The 21,637-nt window shown below is 41.1% G+C and overlaps 1 protein-coding gene across 1 annotated transcript in view; it reads right to left on the minus strand.

Annotated features, from left to right (window-relative positions):
- Positions 1 to 21,637, minus strand: part of LOC124556002 (tubulin beta chain-like) — a 115,694-nt gene that overhangs the window by 7,792 nt on the left and 86,265 nt on the right. The window contains exon 7 of the mRNA XM_047130044.1: positions 18,376 to 18,525. Coding sequence (XP_046986000.1) covers positions 18,376 to 18,525 — 150 coding nt within the window. The remainder of the gene's footprint in view (positions 1 to 18,375; positions 18,526 to 21,637) is intronic.

Below are 21,637 nucleotides of genomic sequence, written 5' to 3' on the forward strand. Positions count from 1 at the left end.
TGGCCAAATCATTCGATAGAACTGCCCAGAACGCTTTTCAAATCAGCCGCCAACAGTGTGGCCTGGTGACATGGGCCATTGTCTTCCACGAAAATTCCGTCGTTGTTGGGAACAAGAAGGCCAGAAGGGGGCGGGTGTGGGGGCCAAAAGGGAGAATTGGTCCAAAGTATAGTCAATTACCAAGGCAAAAACGTGCCAAATAAAGAGACTTCTATTAAGCTCCTGTTACGACAGGAAAAGAAGGGCCGCGAGTCTATTCTCGTACCACGCAGTGGTTCACGATGTCCCTCTTGCAGCGCCTGGTAGTGTAGTTTGTTCATCTCTGTAACGCTTTTGCGCTAAGTGAAATATTCTGTGACTAAACGCTCCGCTCTCTACTATTAGTCCTACCTGGTAGGTGTTCCAGAGTGAGGAGCTGTACTGAAGAGTCAATTGACGTAATGTTTTTTAAGCTACTTATTTCGTAGATGTCGCCTTGAGACCCTTCCAATGAATCTGTCCGACATCTGCTATTTTACGTGGTTCTTTCACGTAAGGTCGCTCTGGACGTTTACTCTTAGATATTTTACGGTTGATACGACTTCTAAAAATTTGTCATCAGTGGGGTATTTCCACGCTAGTTTATTTCTGCGATGTGTGAGCAGTATCTTACATTTATTTACGTTCTGGGTGAACTGCATTTCTCTGCACTATTCATCAATCCTCCAAGTTCTTTTGCAAATAGCTACTACCTTCTTGCATTACTACTTTCTTGTAGGAAACTATCACCTGCAAACAATGTTGTGGAGCTTCTGCCATTTTCTGCTGTCTCATCTAATATATTATTAAAAGCAATGGTTCTTTCATACTCTTAGCGTTCTGCTGAAATTACTTTACATCTATTTTGTTAAATTAAGAGCAACGTGGTGTTCTCTCTGCAAGGAAGCCTTGAACGCAGTAGTAAATCTGGTACGATACTCGGGATACTCGATAAGCTCTTATTTTTTTCTCTGGACGACAGTTCGGGACGATGTCAAATGCCTTCCTGAAGTCTAGAAACAAGGCATAAACCTGAGCACTATGGATCTCATGGAACGACAGAGCGAGCAGAGTTTCACAAATCTCTCTGCGAAATTCAGGTTGAGTTTTATGGCGATTTTCGTTCTTCAAAACGTCATAATACGAGAGCATGAACCATGTTTCATAATTCTATAACAAATTGACATCACTGGTAGAGTCCTATAACTATGTACCGAGCGAGGTGGTGCAATTGTTAGCACACTGGACACTCATTCGGGAGGACGACTATTCAAAACCCACGTCCGGCCATCCAGATTTTGGTTTTCTGTGATTTCCCTAAATCGCTCCAAGCAAATGCCGGGATAGTTCCCTCGAAAGGGCACTGCCGATTTCCATCCCCGTCCTTGAGACAATCCGAGCTTGTGGTCAGTCTCTAACGAGGGACGTTAAACACAATCTTTCTTCCTTCCTTCCTTCCTTCCTTCCTTCCTTCCTTCCTTCCTTCCTTCCTTCAATTATGTCAATCTGTCTTAGGACCCTTCTTGAAAACGGAAATGACTATCGCTTTTTTACAATTGCTACGTACCGTTCGTTGCTCCAGCGACTTACGATGAAATGCTGCTTGTACTGGAAAGCACGTTCTTTCGCATCGTCTGTGTAGAATCTTACAGGTTTCACTTCTGGCCCAGATGCGTTTCCTTTATTAAGCAATTGTAGATGCTATTCTGTTCCGCTGTCACGTATCTCAGTATCTGCCATTTTCATGTTAGTATGCCAACTCTAAGCTTTTCAGTAGTACACTTCAGGTAGTGGAGCTATACCACGAAGCTGCAGTCCTTATGGAACAATTGGGAGGTAGCCTCGTGTTTGTAACTCAGACAACAGCTACCGTCAGCCTCCCACATATGTATTCGGCTTGGATGTGCAATTCGAATCGGTGCAGAAATACCATGAAGTATTGGGTACACATCGCAAATAGTAGTACGAAAGCCCAACTGTTAAAAGTTTGCATCGTTTAACGATTTTGGGAGTATCATCGATTATTAGAAAGTACAGTCTTAGACAATAAAACTGACCGCCAGCCGGCCGCCACATCGACTAACCGAGTCATTCATTCACTTAAGGTGACCAATAAAACCGACCGCCTCTGACAAAGCTACGTCCGGCCATCTGTACAATATGGCAACGCTAAAAGATGCGGAAGTTTCAGGAGGAAGTGTTGTGTATTTAGGAGATACTCTGCGGTTGTGTTAGCCTGTGGGCTAGTCGCAATCATGCATTCTTAACCTGAAATCGCGTGTTCGTGTCCAACTGTCTTTTTTTTAAATACATTTCGGCCCTCATCTAAAGTTATATCTGATTGAACATTTAAGGTAATTCGCATCACATTCTACCCACTTGTAATAACAAATACTTTCAGAAACAATTACGCCCGACAGCTCGTGGTTGCGTCGCTATCAGTGCAACTTATGCTCGAGCGTTTCCTCGTGATGCAACAACAACCGGCCACCGGCCAGACGCCACCCGCCGCCTGAAATCGGCCGCCGCCCAGTTGACCGCGGCGCCACGCTGTCGGTGTATGTATCAACCGTCATTTTCGAATTTGAAGTTCTACTTATCATCTTGCAGTTAAGCATTGGATTTTGCACACTTCAAAATCATGAACTACCGTTAAGCATTGTAAAATTATGTCGCAAGTGGAAAGAGGTGTGACATCTGCAACACAATACTTACTTTTGGTATAACAGAAGGGTGAATGCAGAAGAGGCGGCTCGAAAGATTTGAACTGTATGAGGAGCGAGTGCTTTTGGGAAATATACGCCAGAAAAAGTTATTCTTGTTTCAACAAAGATCTTTCTAGCATGATTGATTTTCCACATTAAGAAAGTCTTGACTACTGAAAGTGATGAATTAGCATATAACCACCATACGACATTTGCATTCAACAGGCAATCTTCAGAAGTTTGGTGTAGGAATCCTGCACGCTCTAATTCGAAACAACTGAAATCAACGAAGTAACTATTAGTGCAGTTTTGCTTGAACATCATCACGTCGCTCATTGAGCATTCCTATGCAATACTGTTACTGGTGACGAGTTATGAAGCCTTTATCGTTAACTTCCTAACAAGAAATGAAAGGCTGAGCCCCCCAAAAGACGTAAACTGGAGAAAAGAGTAGTGTGAACATAATACTTTCCATCTGGTAGCTCCAAAAGTGCATTTTGCACTCCGAATTCTTCCCCAAGGGTGTGTCCATCACAGCTGGAATTTGTTGCCAACAATGGACACCTTTCGGTCGTAGTGTAAGAAAATCGACCGACAAAACTACATCACGTGTGTTAATGCATGATAACGCACTCTGTTGATCTTAGGAACAAACCGGCTGGGGTGGCCGAGTGGTTCTTGGCGCTACAGTCTGGAACCGCGCGACCACTACGGTCCCCGGTTCGAATCCTGTCTCGGGCATTGATGTGTGTGACGTCCTTAGGTTAGTTAGGCTTAAGTTGTTCTAAGTTCTTGGGGACTGATGACCTCAGAAGTTAAGTCCCATAGTCAGAGCCATTTGAACCATTTTTAGGAACAAACCTATCCAGGAGATTGATAGGGAAGTCATCTCTCAGGTACTCGTCCCTCCGATTGTATACTCGTAAAATTTTACCTTTCCTGCTCTTGATCGATCAACCGTCAAGGCAGTTCATTTCTAGACGAAAATGCTCTTCAAAGTACACTGGTTTAGTGAAAATTTGGGGGAGCGTTGTCTTACGGTTGTCTTATTGAGTTTCTCTCTCTCTGCTTGAAACTCTGGTACAAAAGAATGAAAAATATGGCTTTCAGCAAGTGTCTAAACGCGAACGAAAGCAGCTTGCAACTGGTAGGCAAGCATGTTACCTCGGAGCTGACTTTCTCCTAAAGTGGGTAGACATCATTTTGAGTTTGAACTGTTGACAAATGTCAATCAGACGTATTCTGTTGGTTTTAGTGTTTCGATGCGTAGAATTTTTATCGATGATTTTTCTATAGGTTTTTGCTGTCGCCAATTGAGCGTTGAAGTCTCGCATTAGCATTTTCACGTTCTTCTTGGTGAATTTTGCTCATGGTTTTTTCGAGTGTGTTCCAGATTTTTTCGACCTTTTAGGGGTTTTTCTTATTTTCGATGTTGGTGAGGGCATGCGCATTGAATATATATTTTTTATTGGCGCTCTGGATGCGCATAGTGATAAGTCGATTGTTAATGGGTGTGATTTCTTTGACAGAGTTGATGACGGATCTGTGTATGAGAAATACCATGCCGAAGGTTTGTGAGCCTTTTGTTATCTTTTGCTGTGTTTTCCTCTTTATGATATGATAGTTTCCGTAATGCAAAATTTCATTATCAGTTAGTCATGTTTCTTGAAGAGCAAGGCTGAGAATTTTTTGTCAGTCGAATTCTTATGCGAGATTATGTTTTCCTGCTTGGATCAGTGTATTGATATTTAGCGTTCCAATGAATGTTTTCTGCTTGCAGGGAAGTTTACCAGAGATCTCCGATATTCTCTGCAAATTGAATTTACTTGCACAGTTCATTTTTGCTTGTGTCGAAGCCTTTGAAACCAAATATTTTCAGCCAAGTTCATTGAGCTAACAGACGGTGACCAGAGTACCGGTGATTTTTCACTCAGACGTGTCTGGATTTTGGGTTCAACGGCGATTTCCTCAGTACCATCCATATCTGGGACGCTTTCTCCTATTCGCCACCTGTGGAGGCGCCTTTATTATTATTCTTTCTTTTCTCAGACGTTATGTCTGGTCAAAAATGGAAAGTGACGCAGACCTTGATCAAGCGTGACTTCCTTTTAACGGTACGGTATATGTTACACTGCATTTAGGAACTTTTGGGTAACTGAACATGAATCAATAATTACACATTTCTGTAGTTGTATATATAAGTTTGGATGTAGATGTATTGCGTTGATGTACTGGTGGATAGTATGTGGTGTGACTCCTATAGTTGATAGTATAATTGGTATAATGTCAACATTATACTGATGCCACATGTCCTTGACTTCCTCAGCCAGTTGGATGTATTTTTCAATTTTTTCTCCTGATTTCTTCTGTATATTTGTTGTATTGGGTGTGGATATTTCGATTAGTTGTGTTCATTTCGTCTTTTTATTGGTGAGTATGATGTCAGGTTTGTTATGTGCTGCTGTTTTATCTGTTATAATGGTTCTGTTCCAGTATAATTTGTATTCATCATTCTCCATTACATTTTGTGGTGCATACTTGTATGTGGGAACGTGTTGTTTTATTAGTTTATGTTGTATGGCAAGTTGTTGATGTATTATTTTTGGTACATTGTCATGTCTTCTGGGGTATTCTGTATTTGCTAGTATTGTACATCCGCTTGTGATGTGATCTACTGTTTCTATTTGTTGTTTGCAAAGTCTGCATTTAACTGTTGTGGTATTGGGATCTTTAATAATATGCTTGCTGTAATATCTGGTGTTTATTGTTTGATCCTGTATTGCAATCATGAATCCTTCCTTCTCACTGCATATATTGCCTTTTCTTAGCCATGTGTTGGATGCGTCTTGATCTATATGTGGCTGTGTTAGATGATACGGGTGCTTGCCATGTAGTGTTTTCTTTTTCCAATTTACTTTCTTTGTATCTGTTGATGTTATGTGATCTAAAAGGTTGTAGAGGTGGTTATGAAATTGTAGTGGTGTAGTCAATGTATTTATATGAGTGATTGCTTTCTGTATTTTGCTAGTTTCTGCTCGTTCTATAAAGAATTTTCTTAAATTGTCTACCTGTCCATAATGTAGGTTTTTTATGTCGATAAATCCCCTTCCTCCTTCCTTTCTGCTTAATGTGAATCTTTCTGTTGCTGAATGTATGTGATGTATTCTATATTTGTGGCATTGTGATCGTGTAAGTGTACTGAGTGCTTCTAGGTCTGTGTTAATCCATTTCGCTACTCCAAATGAGTGGGTCAATAATGGTATAGCATAGGTATTTATAGCTTTTGTCTTGTTTCTTGCTGTCAATTCTGTTTACAGTATTTTTGTTAGTCTTTGTCTATATTTTTCTTTTAGTTATTCTTTAATATTTGTATTATCTATTCCTATTTATTGTCTGTATCCTAGATATTTATAGGCATCTGTTTTTTCCATCGCTTCTATGCAGTCACTGTGGTTATCCAATATATAATCATCTTGCTTAGTGTGTTTTCCCTTGACTATGCTATTTTTCTTACATTTGTCTGTTCCAAAAGCCATATTTATATCATTGCTGAATACTTCTGTGATCTTTAGTAATTGGTTGAGTTGTTGGTTTGTTGCTGCCAGTAGTTTTAGATCATCCATGTATAGCAAATGTGTGATTTTGTGTGGGTATGTTCCAGTAATATTGTATCCATAATTTGTATTATTTAGCATGTTGGATAGTGGGTTCAGAGCAAGGCAGAACCAGAAAGGACTTAATGAGTCTCCTTGGAATATTCCACGCTTAATCTGTATTGGCTGTAATGTGATATTATTTGAATTTGTTTGTATATTAAGTGTGGTTTTCCAATTTTTCATTACTATGTTTAGGAACTGTATCAATTTAGGATCTACTTTGTATATTTCCAATATTTGTAGTAACCATGAGTGAGGTACACTATCAAAAGCTTTTTGGCAATCAATGTATGCATAGTGTAGCGACCTTTGTTTAGTTTTAGCTTGATATGTCACCTCTGCATCTATTATCAGTTGCTCTTTACATCCTCGTGCTCCTTTGCAACAGCCTTTTTGTTCTTCATTTATAATTTTGTTCTGCGTTGTATGTGTCATTAATTTCTGTGTAATGACTGAAGTTAATATTTTGTATATTGTTGGTAGGCATGTTATGCGGCGATATTTAGCTGGGTTTGCTGTGTCTGCTTGATCTTTAGGTTTCAGATAAGTTATTCCATGTGTAAGTGTATCAGGGAATGTGTATGGGCCTGCAATGTAACTTAAATAATTTAGTTAAATGTGAATGTGTTGAGGTGAACTTCTTTAGCCAGAAATTTGCTATTTTATCTTTTCCAGGGGGTTTCCAATTGTGAGTAGAATTAATTGCTTGGGTGACTTCATGTTGCAAAATTATCACTTCACGCATTTGTGGTATCATCTTGTACGTGTGTTTCTACTTGTATCCACCATGCATGCCTGTTATGTTGTACCGGGTTTGACCATATGTTGTTCCAGAAGTGTTCCATGTCTTATGTTTGGTGGATTGTCTATTTTAATGTGTGTGTGTGTTACCTATTTTCTGGTAAAATTTCTTTTGGTTTGTGTTGAATGTTTGGTTTTGTTTCCTTCTATTTTCACTTTTTTGTATCTTTTAAGTCGTTTGGCCAATGCTTGTAATTTCTGCTTCTTTTCATCTAATTGCTCTATCGCTTCTTGTTGTGAGATTTTACCTAACCTTTTTCGTTTTTTTCTGACATTTCATTTCTTATAAATTGTATTAGCTGTCCGATGTCTTTTCTCAGTTTTTCTATTCTGATCTGTAGCCTGTGTTGCCATGCTGGTTTTGCGGGCTTCTTCTGTGTGTTGGTTGGTTCTGATCTCTGCCTAGTGTGTATATTTAGTGTAGTGAGTGCTCCTATATAAACCAGTAGTTGTAACTCTTCCATAGTTGTGTTTTCATTTATTTTGTGTATGATTGTGATGATAGTTTTTATTGTTTTGACTTGTGGGTTATTTGGCGGTCTATGCAAGAATGGTCTAATGTCTGTATTTATGTCATTGTATTCTATATATGTCAGCTGAAATTTTTCTTCTATATCTAACATGTGTGTCACTTTGTGTTCTATTTGTGCTTGTTCTGGTGGCTGTCTTAAGATTTCGTTTTCCTCTGACTGTTTAATTGATGCGTGTTGTTCTTCGTTTGTTTGCTCTGGGATGTTTCAGCCCATTACTGCATTTTCTTCTTCTTCTGATTGCACATTATTTTGTTCCAGTATTTGATGTACTTGTTGTTTGATGTTTTCTAATTCTGACTGGGGTATCCTGTTATTTTTGATTATTACACGGATCTGATCAGTTAGTCGTTGTTCTGTTAATTTTAATTCTGGGTATCTGGTAATAAATGTTGTGTATACTTGTGATCTGTATCCAGTTGTGTTGGTTCCTAGGTTTGTTGCTTGGTAATAACAGAACATGAGGTGTCGATTAACTTCATCTGACCATCTCATCCTCTGTGTGTTTTCCTTCTAGGGTGGTTACAGAAAGCATATCCTGCAAAACACCTCTATTTGGATTTGAATCATTTTTCAGTTGGCTAGCAGTGTCGTTACCATTGTGGGCGGGCATAGGGTTCAAGCGTCGTCCCCGACCATGACGGCGCTTGTCCGAGGCTTCTTTAGTTCTGTCCTGAACCAACTAATCACACTAAAAGGGGGGTTAGTCCTGTTAGTGGTTTGTTCTTTTCGTCGCCTTTTACGACTGGCAGAACATACCGGAGGCCTATTCTTTTCCCGGGCCTCCACGGGAATTATTATTATTTCTTTCTTGTCTCAGACGTTATGTCTGGTTAAAAATGGAAGGTGATGCGGACCTTGATCAAGCGTCACTTCCTTTTAACTGTACGGTATATGTTACATTGCGTTTAGGAACTTTCGGGTAATTGAACATGTATCAATAATTACGGATTTCTGAAGTTGTATATATAAGTTTGGATGTAGCTGTATTGCATTGATGTACTGGTGGATATTGCGTGGTATGACTCCTGTAGTTGAAAGTATAATTGGTATAATGTCAACTTTATCCTGATGCCACATGTCCTTGACTTCCTCAGCCAGTTGGATGTAGTTTTCAATTTTTTCTCCTGTTTTCTTCTGTATATTTGCTGTATTGGGTATGGATATTTCAATTAGTTGTGTTAATTTCTTCTTTTTATTGGTGAGTATGATGTCAGGTTTGTTATGTGCTGCTGTTTTATCTGTTATAATGGTTCTGTTCCAGTATAATTTGTATTCATCATTCTCCAGTACATTTTATGGTGTATACTTGTATGTAGGAATGTGTTGTTTTAAAAGTTTATGTTGTAAGGCAAGCTGTTGATGTATTATTTTTGCGACGTTGTCATGTCTTCTGGGGTATTCTGTATTTGCTAGTATTGTACATCCGCTTGTGATGTGATCTACTGTTTCTATTTGTTGTTTGCAAAGTCTGCATTTATCTGTTGTGGTATTGGGATCTCTAATAATATGCTTGCTGTAATATCTGGTGTTTATTGTTTGATCCTGTATTGCAATCATGAATCCTTCTGTCTCACTGTATATATTGCCTCTTCTTAGCCATGTGTTGGATGCGTCTTGATCGATGTGTGGCTGTGTTAGATGATACGGGTGCTTGCCATGTAGTGTTTTCTTTTTCCAATTTACTTTCTTTGTATCTGTTGATGTTATGTGATCTAAAGGGTTGTAGAGGTGGTTATGAAATTGTAGTGGCGTAGCCGATGTATTTATGTGGGTGATTGCTGTATTATTATTATTATTATTATTGTCATCAGCAAATTCAATATGGTGTGTCTTCCTACCACTGAAATAGATGTATATTGTTCGATTCAATATTTGCATCACATAAATATAGGTTATAATTACGTTACGTTGCTGCTAGTAGACATATTCCTCACTTTTTCTTAGACAGTTGCTACCTGTTACTCCACCAAAGGAATTTATGAGCGCAGCGTTGTTGAAATACAGACGTTCAAATTATCCCATTTCTGTAGTTTCAGTTCGATGCCAGATCGTTCTCATCGGATTCAGCCAGTCAGTCAGTCAGTCTTAATGTGGATTTCCGACTACAACTCTCATCACATGATTGATTGGATAAACCACATTCCTAATCGGACTATTGAATCTAGATTTCTTATCTATGACAGGGCCTGCATTCTTAAACACTATGGAAAATACAAATACAATGTGCTTATTACAAATACCTTATTTAAATATAAATATATGAAGTAACGAGATAACAGTTTATTTACAGGAGCAGAGCCCCCTCCATCAGAGCAGAGCAGTGCAAGATTGATTTCAGGGCCAAGAGAATAAAGCTGTTGCCGTTTGTTCCACGGTCAACCCAATAGAGAATATGTGGACAGAGGTAACGAAGTGGACCTACAAATGTACGTGACCTTTGGTCGAATATAAAAAACGTATGGTGGGAAGTAAACCATCACGCTACATTATCGAGGACCTTAATGGAATCAATGCCCTGACGCCTTCGAGAAATCTTACGTAATGATGGTGGTTGGGTTGGTTACTGAAGGTATATTCGTCCACAAAACCCATGTGGACAATTAACTGATAATCGGGCAAGCTTTGATTTGTCGCAGCTCTTTAGCGTACAAGTCCATTTACTTTCAGTCTCCTCCTCACAATTCTTACAATGCAAAGTAAATGAAAAATCTCACCCAGTGCCACCGTGATTTGTTTATGTTGACCGAGCGTGGACACTGCAGCAGACGCTTGGCCGTAAACATAAAGACATCACCTTGGCTCTGACTGCAGTGAGCGGACATCACTGCCCGCATTTTCTTATAGTAACCAGCGTGACAATCTACTCACAGATGCCATGGAGCAACTGGAACGGGTATCATGTCATTAGTCATCAGAATATTAACCAGTGAGGAAATCTCCACTATTTGCATCCAAAGAAAAGAGGTACCTTCTCCCAAAGTAATGTGAGGTGATATCAAAATTATCCAATACACAAAAATTAACTGCAGAGCTTTCATGCACGCAGTAGTAACACACAAGGAAAGATTATGTCTTGGAAGAGCATTTCATTTCCTCCTCCTCATATCAATGCCCTTGTTTTAGTATGAAGTGAGAAAATAAAAAACTAAAGTTTCTGAGTAGCATATAAGTCATTTCCTCTTCTCATACAATAGCTTTTGTTTTAGTATGAAGTGTTCTGAAGCATAGAATGGCACCAGAGTCTTATCGTAGACCCTATCGGAAACGCAAAAAGCAGGGAGCGCTCTACACTCCTGGAAATTCAAATAAGAACACCGTGAATTCATTGTCCAAGGAAGGGGAAACTTTGACACATTCCTGAGGTCAGATACATCACATGATCACACTGACAGAACCACAGGCACATAGACACAGGCAACAGAGCATGCACAATGTCGGCACTAGTACAGTGTATATCCACCTTACGCAGCAATGCAGGCTGCTATTCTCCCATGGAGACGATCGTAGAGATGCTGGATGTAGTCCTGTGGAACGGCTTGCCATGCCATTTCCACCTGGCGCCTCAGTTGGACCAGCGTTCGTGCTGGACGTGCAGACCGCGTGAGACGACGCTTCATCCAGTCCCAAACATGCTCAATGGGGGACGGATCCGGAGATCTTGCTGGCCAGGGTAGTTGACATACACCTTCTAGAGCACGTTGGGTGGCACGGGATACATGCGGACGTGCGTTGTCCTGTTGGAACAGCAAGTTCCCTTGCCGGTCTAGGAATGGTAGAACGATGGGTTCGATGACGGTTTGGATGTACCGTGCACTATTCAGTGTCCCCTCGACGATCACCAGTGGTGTACGGCCAGTGTAGGAGATCGCTCCCCACACCATGATGCCGGGTGTTGGCCCTGTGTGCCTCGGTCGTATGCAGCCCTGATTGTGGCGCTCACCTGCACGGCGCCAAACACGCATACGACCATCATTGGCACCAAGGCAGAAGCGACTCATCGCTGAAGACGACACGTCTCCATTCGTCCCTCCATTCACGCCTGTCGCGACACCACTGGAGGCGGGCTCCACGATGTTGGGGCGTGAGCGGAAGACGGCCTAACGGTGTGCGGGACCGTAGCCCAGCTTCATGGAGACGGTTGCGAATGGTCCTCGCCGATACCCCAGGAGCAACAGTGTCCCTAATTTGCTGGGAAGTGGCGGTGCGGTCCCCTACGGCACTGCGTAGGATCCTACGGTCTTGGCGTGCATCCGTGCGTCGCTGCGGTCCGGTCCCAGGTCGACGGGCACGTGCACCTTCCGCCGACCACTGGCGACAACATGGATGTACTGTGGAGACCTCACGCCCCACGTGTTGAGCAATTCGGCGGTACGTCCACCCGGCCTCCCGCATGCCCACTATACGCCCTCGCTCAAAGTCCGTCAACTGCACATACGGTTCACGTCCACACTGTCGCGGCATGCTACCAGTGTTAAAGACTGTGATGGAGCTCCGTATGGCACGGCAAACTGGCTGACACTGACGGCGGCGCTGCACAAATGCTGCGCAGCTAGCGCCATTCGACGGCCAACACCGCGGTTCCTGGTGTGTCCGCTGTGCCGTGCGTGTGATCATTGCTTGTACAGCCCTCTCGCAGTGTCCGGAGCAAGTATGGTGAATGACACACCGGTGTCAATGTGTTCTTTTTTCAATTTCCAGGAGTGTATTTTCTGTCCAACAGTCTGTTTCATACATTATTACCGCTCGCAGATTCTTATATAAGGATTTGTGGGCATCAAGTTCAACAGAATGAGCCTTATGTTACTGTGCTAATTACGATATGGAAAAAATGCAATGAAGACGAGTTTCCCTAGAGCAGTGAAGATATTTGCACATGTCTGTATTCAGAAATACTTTACAGAATTCATGCGGCAGACAACAACTGTGAGTGCACTTCAGACTTCATTCTTAAGTCGTCAGGAGACGGACGGAAACGCCAAACTAACGTCGCTTTCCTAGTCATATTCACTCCAAAATGAGGTGTTATTAAGGTAGTTGAGTGTTCTATGAATGACACTTTGATAATTCCCATATGAGTACTCAGATACCGTTAGTGTGAAACCATCGGGAACTACATTAATATCAAACTGCAAAATCTTGAGACAATACGTGGACTCTTACTTCTCTGGGTAATCTCTTACTGTTATTTAGGATTCTCTCTGTCCTACGCGTAATACAAATGGAACTTCACATTCACGAGGCGCTTTACGCTATTCTTGACGAACATCAGCGACTTGTAATCACTCCGAGTAACAACTGCATGATAATGGTCTGGGTTGCAGTGGATGTATGGTGTTACTGCTTACAGTAACGTTAATGGTGGCGTCGTCGCTTCTCTTTATTGGGCATTAATTCTACAGTAAATTGCTTGACAAATATTACAATCAGCTATGGAACTGAAATGACTATGTTGCACTTGGTTAAGTGATCAGCTGCTTCCTGCTTCGACTGTTCGTAAATGCTTGTATTCTTACCATTCATTACTTGACTAAATATGCGCTACAATAATGGATGCCGTTGAAGTCCCGTTACATTGATGGCAAGACAAATGTTCGCAAATCACAGTATTGCCCCAAAAAACAATTTCATCTTAAATATCGAAGGACAGACCTCCACACAGTCACAGGGCGTTGAAATACAGCAGCGGCGGCAGATGAAAACGCGTGATCGCAAGGGGTTCGAACCTGGATCTCCTGCTGACTAGGCAGAAGCGCTGACCATTGCACTATCGAGACAACGTCCAAGATGCCTGCAGGACCAATCTATACACTCTCCTCGTCTGATGAAAATTCTCATCTTTGCCGCATACCACATACGCGGTACCCTCCCTCTCCCACCCACCCCCCCACCCCCAATCCATCAATTATTCCATTCGCCTGCAGCTACTCTGTATTCCGGCGAGGTTTCGGATGACGACGTGCGTCTAGCACTGAAAACTTTCGAGGTTCCGTCGAGACCTGAATAATTATACAGTATGTTTCAGGAGAATAGTAAATATTGTAGGACGTGGTAGTACAGATGAATCGCAGAAAAATGCCATACAACATGTGTCCAATATTTGAGTACATACAGCTGGGGTCAATGCATTTTCGTTTCATTTGTTGGTCCTTACAAGACCCCGTTGGCTACAATTCCTTGAAAATGAGATTTCAGCATTATTGAAGAGGTTCCTTTTGCTGCAAGAATGCTTATGTTCCTCCAGCATGACGGGGTTCCTGCACATTCTAGTCGTCAGGTGACAATCCAACCCTAACATTTTCCGGAAGATGGATCAGTAGATATGGCCACTTTCCTTGGCTACTGAGGCCCCCAGACCTTATTTCTTTTGATTTTTGCCTGTGGGGATGGTTAAAAGGTGAAATCTACAAAGTAAAAGTTAACTCAAGAGCCGATTTGATCGTTCGGATTAAGAATAGTGCAGCCCTCATAAAAGAACGCAAAGACGACCTCAGAAGAGCTACACTTGGTGCTATCAAGAGAAGTCAAAATTGGATTGAAGTTGGGGGAGAATTTTTTGAAAATAAACTTTGAACGTCCTCAATTGCCTTTGCTTTGAGTTTTTTAGGGTTACGTACTAACAGCTGTATCTCTGTACTCAATAAAAGTGGACCTATTTGTATGGAATTCTTTTATGCAATTCGTCTATACCACCACCTGCTAAAATATCTACTATTCCTCCTGAAAAACCCTGCATATGCAAATGTGTGGTGTCCGTTCTTTCGGACATGTCACAAAGGACACACACACACACACACACACACACACACACACACACACACACACACACACACACACACACACACACACACCTGGTTGGCGACTCAGTGATAATGACAGACTGGAGCTGCATTAACCTACTCATTTCACTAGATATATTTGAAATTTTCTGAACCATTCATGTTTAATATGTGACAGCGACAGGGTCTCTCCGTTTACTTTGTGGGAAACCTGCTTCTTTCTGTCCTAGCCTATACTACAGCAGTGAATGATTGGTCACATTCTTGATACCACACTGGAAGTGCTACTGCAACTGTAGCCAAATATTCCCATCCCGCTGGAAAAGTGTGTTTCAAGTTAGATGGTTTTGCCTCTCCTCTCATGTCATTGAAAACGATCACAACGAAATTAAGCATAGGAATCGTACAAAACCCTTGAGTTCATATTGTGGTGCTGTGCAGATGAAAAAAGTTTTTCACAATTATCAGATGACAGATGGAGTTTGTCAGATTCCACTAATTATGACTGCATTATTAATTGTTGGTTCACAGGCGCTTTCCTGCTGCTTATTGCAACCTGTTTTTTTAATGTTAGAGCTGGAAGAAAAACATCAGATTTTCGCTATATGGAATATTCGAATTTACCTTAAGTCTTCACGTTTCGAGCAACGGGAGAATATACGCCAGAAAAGCTGACAAGAAGAAGCCAGGTCATGCCTGTCTTCTGGCAGATGTGCCACTGACAGTGATCTCAATAACAATATTATATAGCAAAGATACGTTGTCAACTCAAACAATGGAGAAGCTCCAAAATTGTGAGTCGCGTCTGGTGATTACGCTTTCAAGGTTTCGGTCCGATTAAGACAGTAAAACACAAATAATCGTCGCAGTTATTTATTTATGACGTTTCCTTTGCATTCAGTGCTTCGATGTATTATAGGTAATTCCACTCCAGCCCCTAAACCTAGCTACAGAAATGCGAATAAGACTCATTGAAATATTATGAGTATATTCCGGCCCTTGCGAGCCACAACTTTAAGACGAAGCTATAGCCACTTCCGATGTCACTCTCAGAACGCATCAGCTGGTATCCTTCCTTAGAGTATAACAAACTTGGCAACAACGCAGAATATGTTTGGCAACTCTGTGACAGACGAGTTACTTCCGTGATGGCACAGCACGACCTCGCTAAATACACTTGATATTATGCTGTCGTTTCAATTGAATCATGTGATTTTCTCTTGAGAAGTGATATAAGGATATCAGTTAATGCTTTTGAGTCCACGAAAGTCGTTGGAAACGGGAAGTACAACTACTCTCGTCTCAAATGTTGCGACTTATCTGTCATAGCGGCTACTGTGCCGATAAGTAACTCACAGACGGCGCACCTTTTCGCTAGCTCCGAGGTAACGTGCTTGTCTGCCGATTACAAGCTGTTTTCGTTCGCCTTTCGAGTCTCACTGAAAGCCGTACTTTTAATTCTTTTGTGGCAGAGCTACAAGCAGGGAGATAGAAACTCATTAAGGAAATCTTAAGAACGCTCGAGAAAATTCGTCTTGCTACTTTCAGAGCCCCTTAGTGTCAGAACGAAAACCTTATGGTACTGAAAAATTCGTAATACCACTCTTATTTTCTGCCGACATATTTTTTGTTGCTGTGAAAACATAATTCTACCTATGATCCGCCACATTTTCATAATATTTGAGTATGATACAAGACATGAAGCAAATAGAGACCTTTTCGAGATCAAAAGTCGGTAATATACTATTAATTTGTGTTAAAATAGGCACAGTCGTCTTACAGGCATGTAATGCTTTATTAAGGTAAACTGCCGTCGTGATGTTTCCGTAGTAAGTTGAATTTAATTTGTATTAGTGAAGTGAATATTTACTTTCTCTTTGATGATTACAGTTGTCTTCAATAAAGTAATGGAAAACGCAGTTATATCAGCAACAGTATATCCTTTCACAGTATAACAACGCTGAAGTTGTTTCCAAATTCTACGTCTGTAGAAACCTACTGGCTCTAACAAAGTTATTAAACCAGTGTAATTTAAAGAGCATTTTCGTCTAGAAATGAATTGCCTTGACGGTTGATCGATGAAGAGCGGGAAAGGTAAAATTTTACGAGTATACGATGAGAGGGACAAGTGCCTGAGAGATGACTATCAATCTCCTGGATAGTTTTCTGTCTCAAATTAACAGAGTGCGTTATCATGCATTAGCACATGCGGTTATGTTTTGTCAGTCGATTTTCTTACACTGCGATCGAAAGGTGTCAATTGTTGGCAACAAATTCCAGCTATGATGGACACACCCTTGGGGAAGAATTCGTAGAGCAAACTGCACTTTTGGAGCTACCAGATGGAAAGTATTATGTTCACACTACTCTCTTCCCGAATTTACGTCTTTTGGGGGCTCAGTTTTTCATTTCTTGTTAGGAAGTTAACGATAAAGGCTTCATAACTCGTCACCAGTAACAGTATTGCATAGGAATGTGCAATGAGCGACCTGATGATGTTCAAGCAAAACTGCAGTAATAGTTACTTCGTTGATTTCAGTTGTTTCGAATTAGAGCGTGCAGGATTCCTACACCAAACTTCTGAAGATTGCCTGTTGAATGCAAATTTCGTATGGTGGGTATATGGTAATTCATCACTTTCAGTAGTCAAGACTTTCTTAATGTGGAAAATCAATCATGCTAGAAAGATCTTTGTTGAAACAAGAATATCTTTTTCTGGCGCATATTTCCCAAAAGCATTCGCTCCACATACAGTTCAAATCTTTCGAGCTACCTGTTCTGCATTCACCCCCCTGTTATACCTAAAGTAAGGTATTGTGTTGCAGATGTCACACCTCTTTCCACTTGCGACCTAATTTTACAATGCTTAACGGTAGTTCATGATTTTGAAGTGTGCAAAATCCAATGCTTAACTGCAAGATGACAACTAGAACTCCAAATTCGAAAATGACGGTTGATACATACACCGACAGCGTGGCGCCGCGTTCAACTTGGCGGCGGCCGATTTCAGGCGGCGGGTGGCGTCTGGCCGGTGGCCGGTTGCTGATGCATCGCGAGGAAACGTTCGAGCATAGGCTGCATTGATAGCGACGCAACCACGAGCTGTCCTGCGTAATTGTTTCTGAAAGTATTTTTTATTACAAGTGGGCGGAATGTGATGCGAGTTATCTTCGATATTCATAACTTTAGACGACTAAGTTTAGAATGCACGACGATTACCACTAGCCCACGGGCTAACGCGACCGCAGAGTATCTCGTGGGTACACAACACTTGTTCCTGAAACTTCCGCATCTTAAAGCGTTGCCATATTGTGCAGATGGCCGGACTTAGCATTGTCAGAGGCGGTCAGTTTTATTGGCCACCTGAAGTGAACGACTCGGACTTGGTCTCTGTGGCGGCCGGTCGACCGGCCGTCAGTTTTTTTTGTCTATGATTGTACGTGTTAAAAACGTGGAATTGCTATAACCAGCAAATGACTAGATCCCGGGGGAGAGCATTATCTATTTGCTTTCTTCTGCCTACGTCCATACCCGTTGCCATACAAACTACTGTTACTGTGGGATTACCGGTATTATGAGGCCATGCATGTACCGAAACAATATCTGACGTTCCGAGCACATTGCTGACTCGTTCGTACGCATCGAGCCTATGAGATTTTACTATCAGAGGTATTCCAGTGTTAATAAAGTATGCGAGTAAAGTGGTGGAGCGGTTATATGACTTACATGAAGCTGCCGTCCGCCACGTTGCAGTGCGCTATAAGCGAATGGATTTCACACTTCGTTAACAATATTTGCACTCTTTTTATTTAATATGGACCACATTGTGAGTATTAGTTTTCAGCGTGCTTTGGACTCACCGTTTTAGTTCTTTATTTTTTTTTACCTGTATGGCCGTTGTGTTGCCGATGAACGTAGAGGACATGCTGAGGCCCTTGGGCGGAATGTCGCACACGGCCGTCTTCACGTTGTTAGGGATCCACTCTGCGAAGCAGTTGCTGTTCTTGTTCTGCATGCTCAGCATCTGCTCGTCCACCTGTAAACAATTTCGGGTGCTTTCACTGGGACAACAGCGTATGTTCTACATAAACTTGTGTTAATAGTGTCAATTTGGCAGAATAACAAGTCCATTATAATACTGACAAGACCACCTTGGAAGATGGTCTTCGATTTCCTTCTTAAGTATACAATTTTGAGATCCGATAGGTTACCAGTCTCGTTATTTTTAAGACGTTGGTTATGATCTGGCTATCAGCAAATTTTACGCACTCTCAATAAAATTCTGAATTATTAAATGGAGATGTTCGTTAATAAATATCGAATTATAATTTTCGAATAAATTTTTTAAAAATCGCCTGAAAATGCTATGTCAGAATAAACTAAAATTTTGCCCAAAAAAATGCGAAGTAGCAAATAGAAAAAATATTTCTAGACTGGAAAGTAGAGACTTTTTTGATTGAACTCCAAGACATTTCGCAAATATGTATCTAATTTTGTTTCATACGTCAGTTGTTTGATGTGCACTAGAATATATGTAGGAGATATCTGAGCATTTACGTGTGCGCATCCTGTGTCGAGTTGTATGTCGCAAGTACAAATTACTGTCACTCGTGCTGTGGTTATCTGTACACGGTAAATGCCTCTTAACAGTTCACCTTGATGTAATACGTCCATGCTGTATCAGCATATGCCCTAATACCTAATGAAAATGGAAGACAACAGGCTTTGAACAGCTTATGTACTGAAAAATGCATCGATGATATTACGTTGACGAAAGTACAACCAGTACAGCAAGCCATAGTTACAAAAGCAATTATTTAAAGCTGAATAGAAACAGTGGTTGAAGGTATCCTCTGAGATAATTTAGGCTATCGAGAGAAATTTGGAAGTTCGTAGCGCTATACTTGCCGATTTTCTTGAACGATAGGTTGAAGAAAGGCGAATCTACGTTTATGGCATTTGTTGATTTACAATGTTGACTGGAATAAACTTTTTTAAATTATGAAGGCAGCTCAGTTGAAAGATAGGAAGCGAAATGTCATTATTAACTTGCACAGAAATCAGGCTGCAGTTGCTGAGAGAGAGAGAGAGAGAGAGAGAGAGAGAGAGAGAGAGAGAGAGAGAGAGAGGGGAGGTAGTCTATTCACAATATTTAATGCGCACATTGAGCAAGTAGAGGAAATCAAGGAGAATTTTGGAGAGGCAATTAAAGTTGAAGGAGAAGAAATGGAAACAGATTTTCTAATGAGCCTGTAATTTTGTCAATTAAGGCTAGCGACTGAACGGCAGTTTGAACAGAATGCATAGTGCCTAGAAAGGGTAATTATAATATGATCATCAATAAAAGTGAAACAAAGGAAGTGGTGTAACATTTAATGAAGTGACGCTGAGGGAATAGGATTAAAAAATGGGGTTTGCTATTTTGGCAGCTAAGTAACTGATGATGGTTGAATTATAGATCATATAAAATACGAAATGGCTGTAGCAAGGAAAGCATTTCGGAAAGAAATTTGTCTACACCTAAAACCAATTTCAAAATTAGAAATTATTTTCCCTTTCCAGAAGATATTTGACGTGAGTTCAACCTGTAAAGGAAGTGACTTGTAAGGAACACAGCTTGTTAACATGTTGACTGCCGCTCTCTCATCAACGTTTCTTTCTTTTAGGCAAGTTAACTCTTAAATTTAGTTTCCCCAATTTGATTAATTGCATTATTAGTTACTCGATCTACACATATAATCTTCAGCATTCTTCTGTAGCGCCACATTCAGTACATTGACTGCCAAGAGGCCATTGGTGGGCGCGCTGTCAGCGGCCCTGGCGCGCCAAATGTGGCCTTGTGGCAGTCAGCGTGTTTAATGTGGTGCTACAGAAGAATGCTGAAGATTATATGGGTAGATCAAGTAACCAATAATGTACACTAATCAAATCGGGGGAAACTAAATTTCTTGCTTGACTAAAAGAATCGGTTGATGGGACAAATAGTAATGCATCAACAAATTTTTAGTTTGATGCAGGAGGGGAAAAAAAGGAGTGTAGAAGCTGTAGCGGAAGACCACGGAATAAATAAAACTGCAGATTCAAACTGATGTGGATTGCAGTAGTTATGCAGATAAGATATACTTGCAGGGGTTAGTCTAGCATGAAGAGATGCATCATACCTGTATATGCTGTTTCTACAAAATATTTTCGATTTAGCACTTTACAAATTCTTCTAAGATTCACTCACCATGTCATTCACACTGTCTTTGCCTATAGTACTTGAGGTAGTTATAGCGCCTATTTTTACATCAAAAATACGACCATATACATTTGTTTGGTTGTCGGCTCATATGAAAGACATTTTGTGGTAGCTCTATACATGCATAGTATTAGGGGTACAGGTGTCCCATGCACTTTAAAAATTTGACATTTGAATGACACTAAGTGGAAGCCGATTTTCAGCACTCCAGGTAAAGACAGTAGAAGTTCGCTGATCGTACTTGGCTGGTGGTCTGCTGTCTTCTTTGCTAGTATTGCAAGAGTTCATACCAGACAGACCCCTGGCTCCGACGAATCCTTCATCCTCATGCAGCGGGGGACGTTAGACAGTGGTTCGCCAGGAGTGGGAGGTAAGTTCTGTTGGCCAAACCGCTCCAGTGAATTAGCTATGTGATAGGAATAAACGTGATTAAGATCTAATCACAATTATCGTTAGTAAGTAACAGCTGAGAAAGGTAGAGGTAAGACAGACTGACCATACGAGCGATGATTTAAACAATAATATACTTGTCTCAATCAGACCACATACTGGGACATTCGCCGTATGACCGGATTGCTGTCCTTTGAATATTTTACAATTAGTGAAATGCACTTCGCAATCGCGTTTGGGATAGACACATGCTTCTGGGACAGCTAGACGTTAGAGATGGATTGGTATATCTGCCTTTGTTACTTATCAACGAGGATAGAACTTTGATATAAGCTTAGAAACTCTTTACTTTTAGGTGTTGGTTTTAGCCTTTTGGTTCCGCATTTACCCGAGTCACCAGTTACGTAAGCAAATCATTATCAACAGAAACACAGCAAAAATGAAATATTTGCGCATCGTGCAACACTCGTTGGTAATTTTTCACTGGACTACGAAGGCCCCTGCCACACTTGTTTAA

The sequence above is a fragment of the Schistocerca americana genome, chromosome X (genome assembly GCF_021461395.2).
Source record: "Schistocerca americana isolate TAMUIC-IGC-003095 chromosome X, iqSchAmer2.1, whole genome shotgun sequence".
Classification (NCBI taxonomy): Eukaryota; Metazoa; Arthropoda; class Insecta; order Orthoptera; family Acrididae; genus Schistocerca; species Schistocerca americana.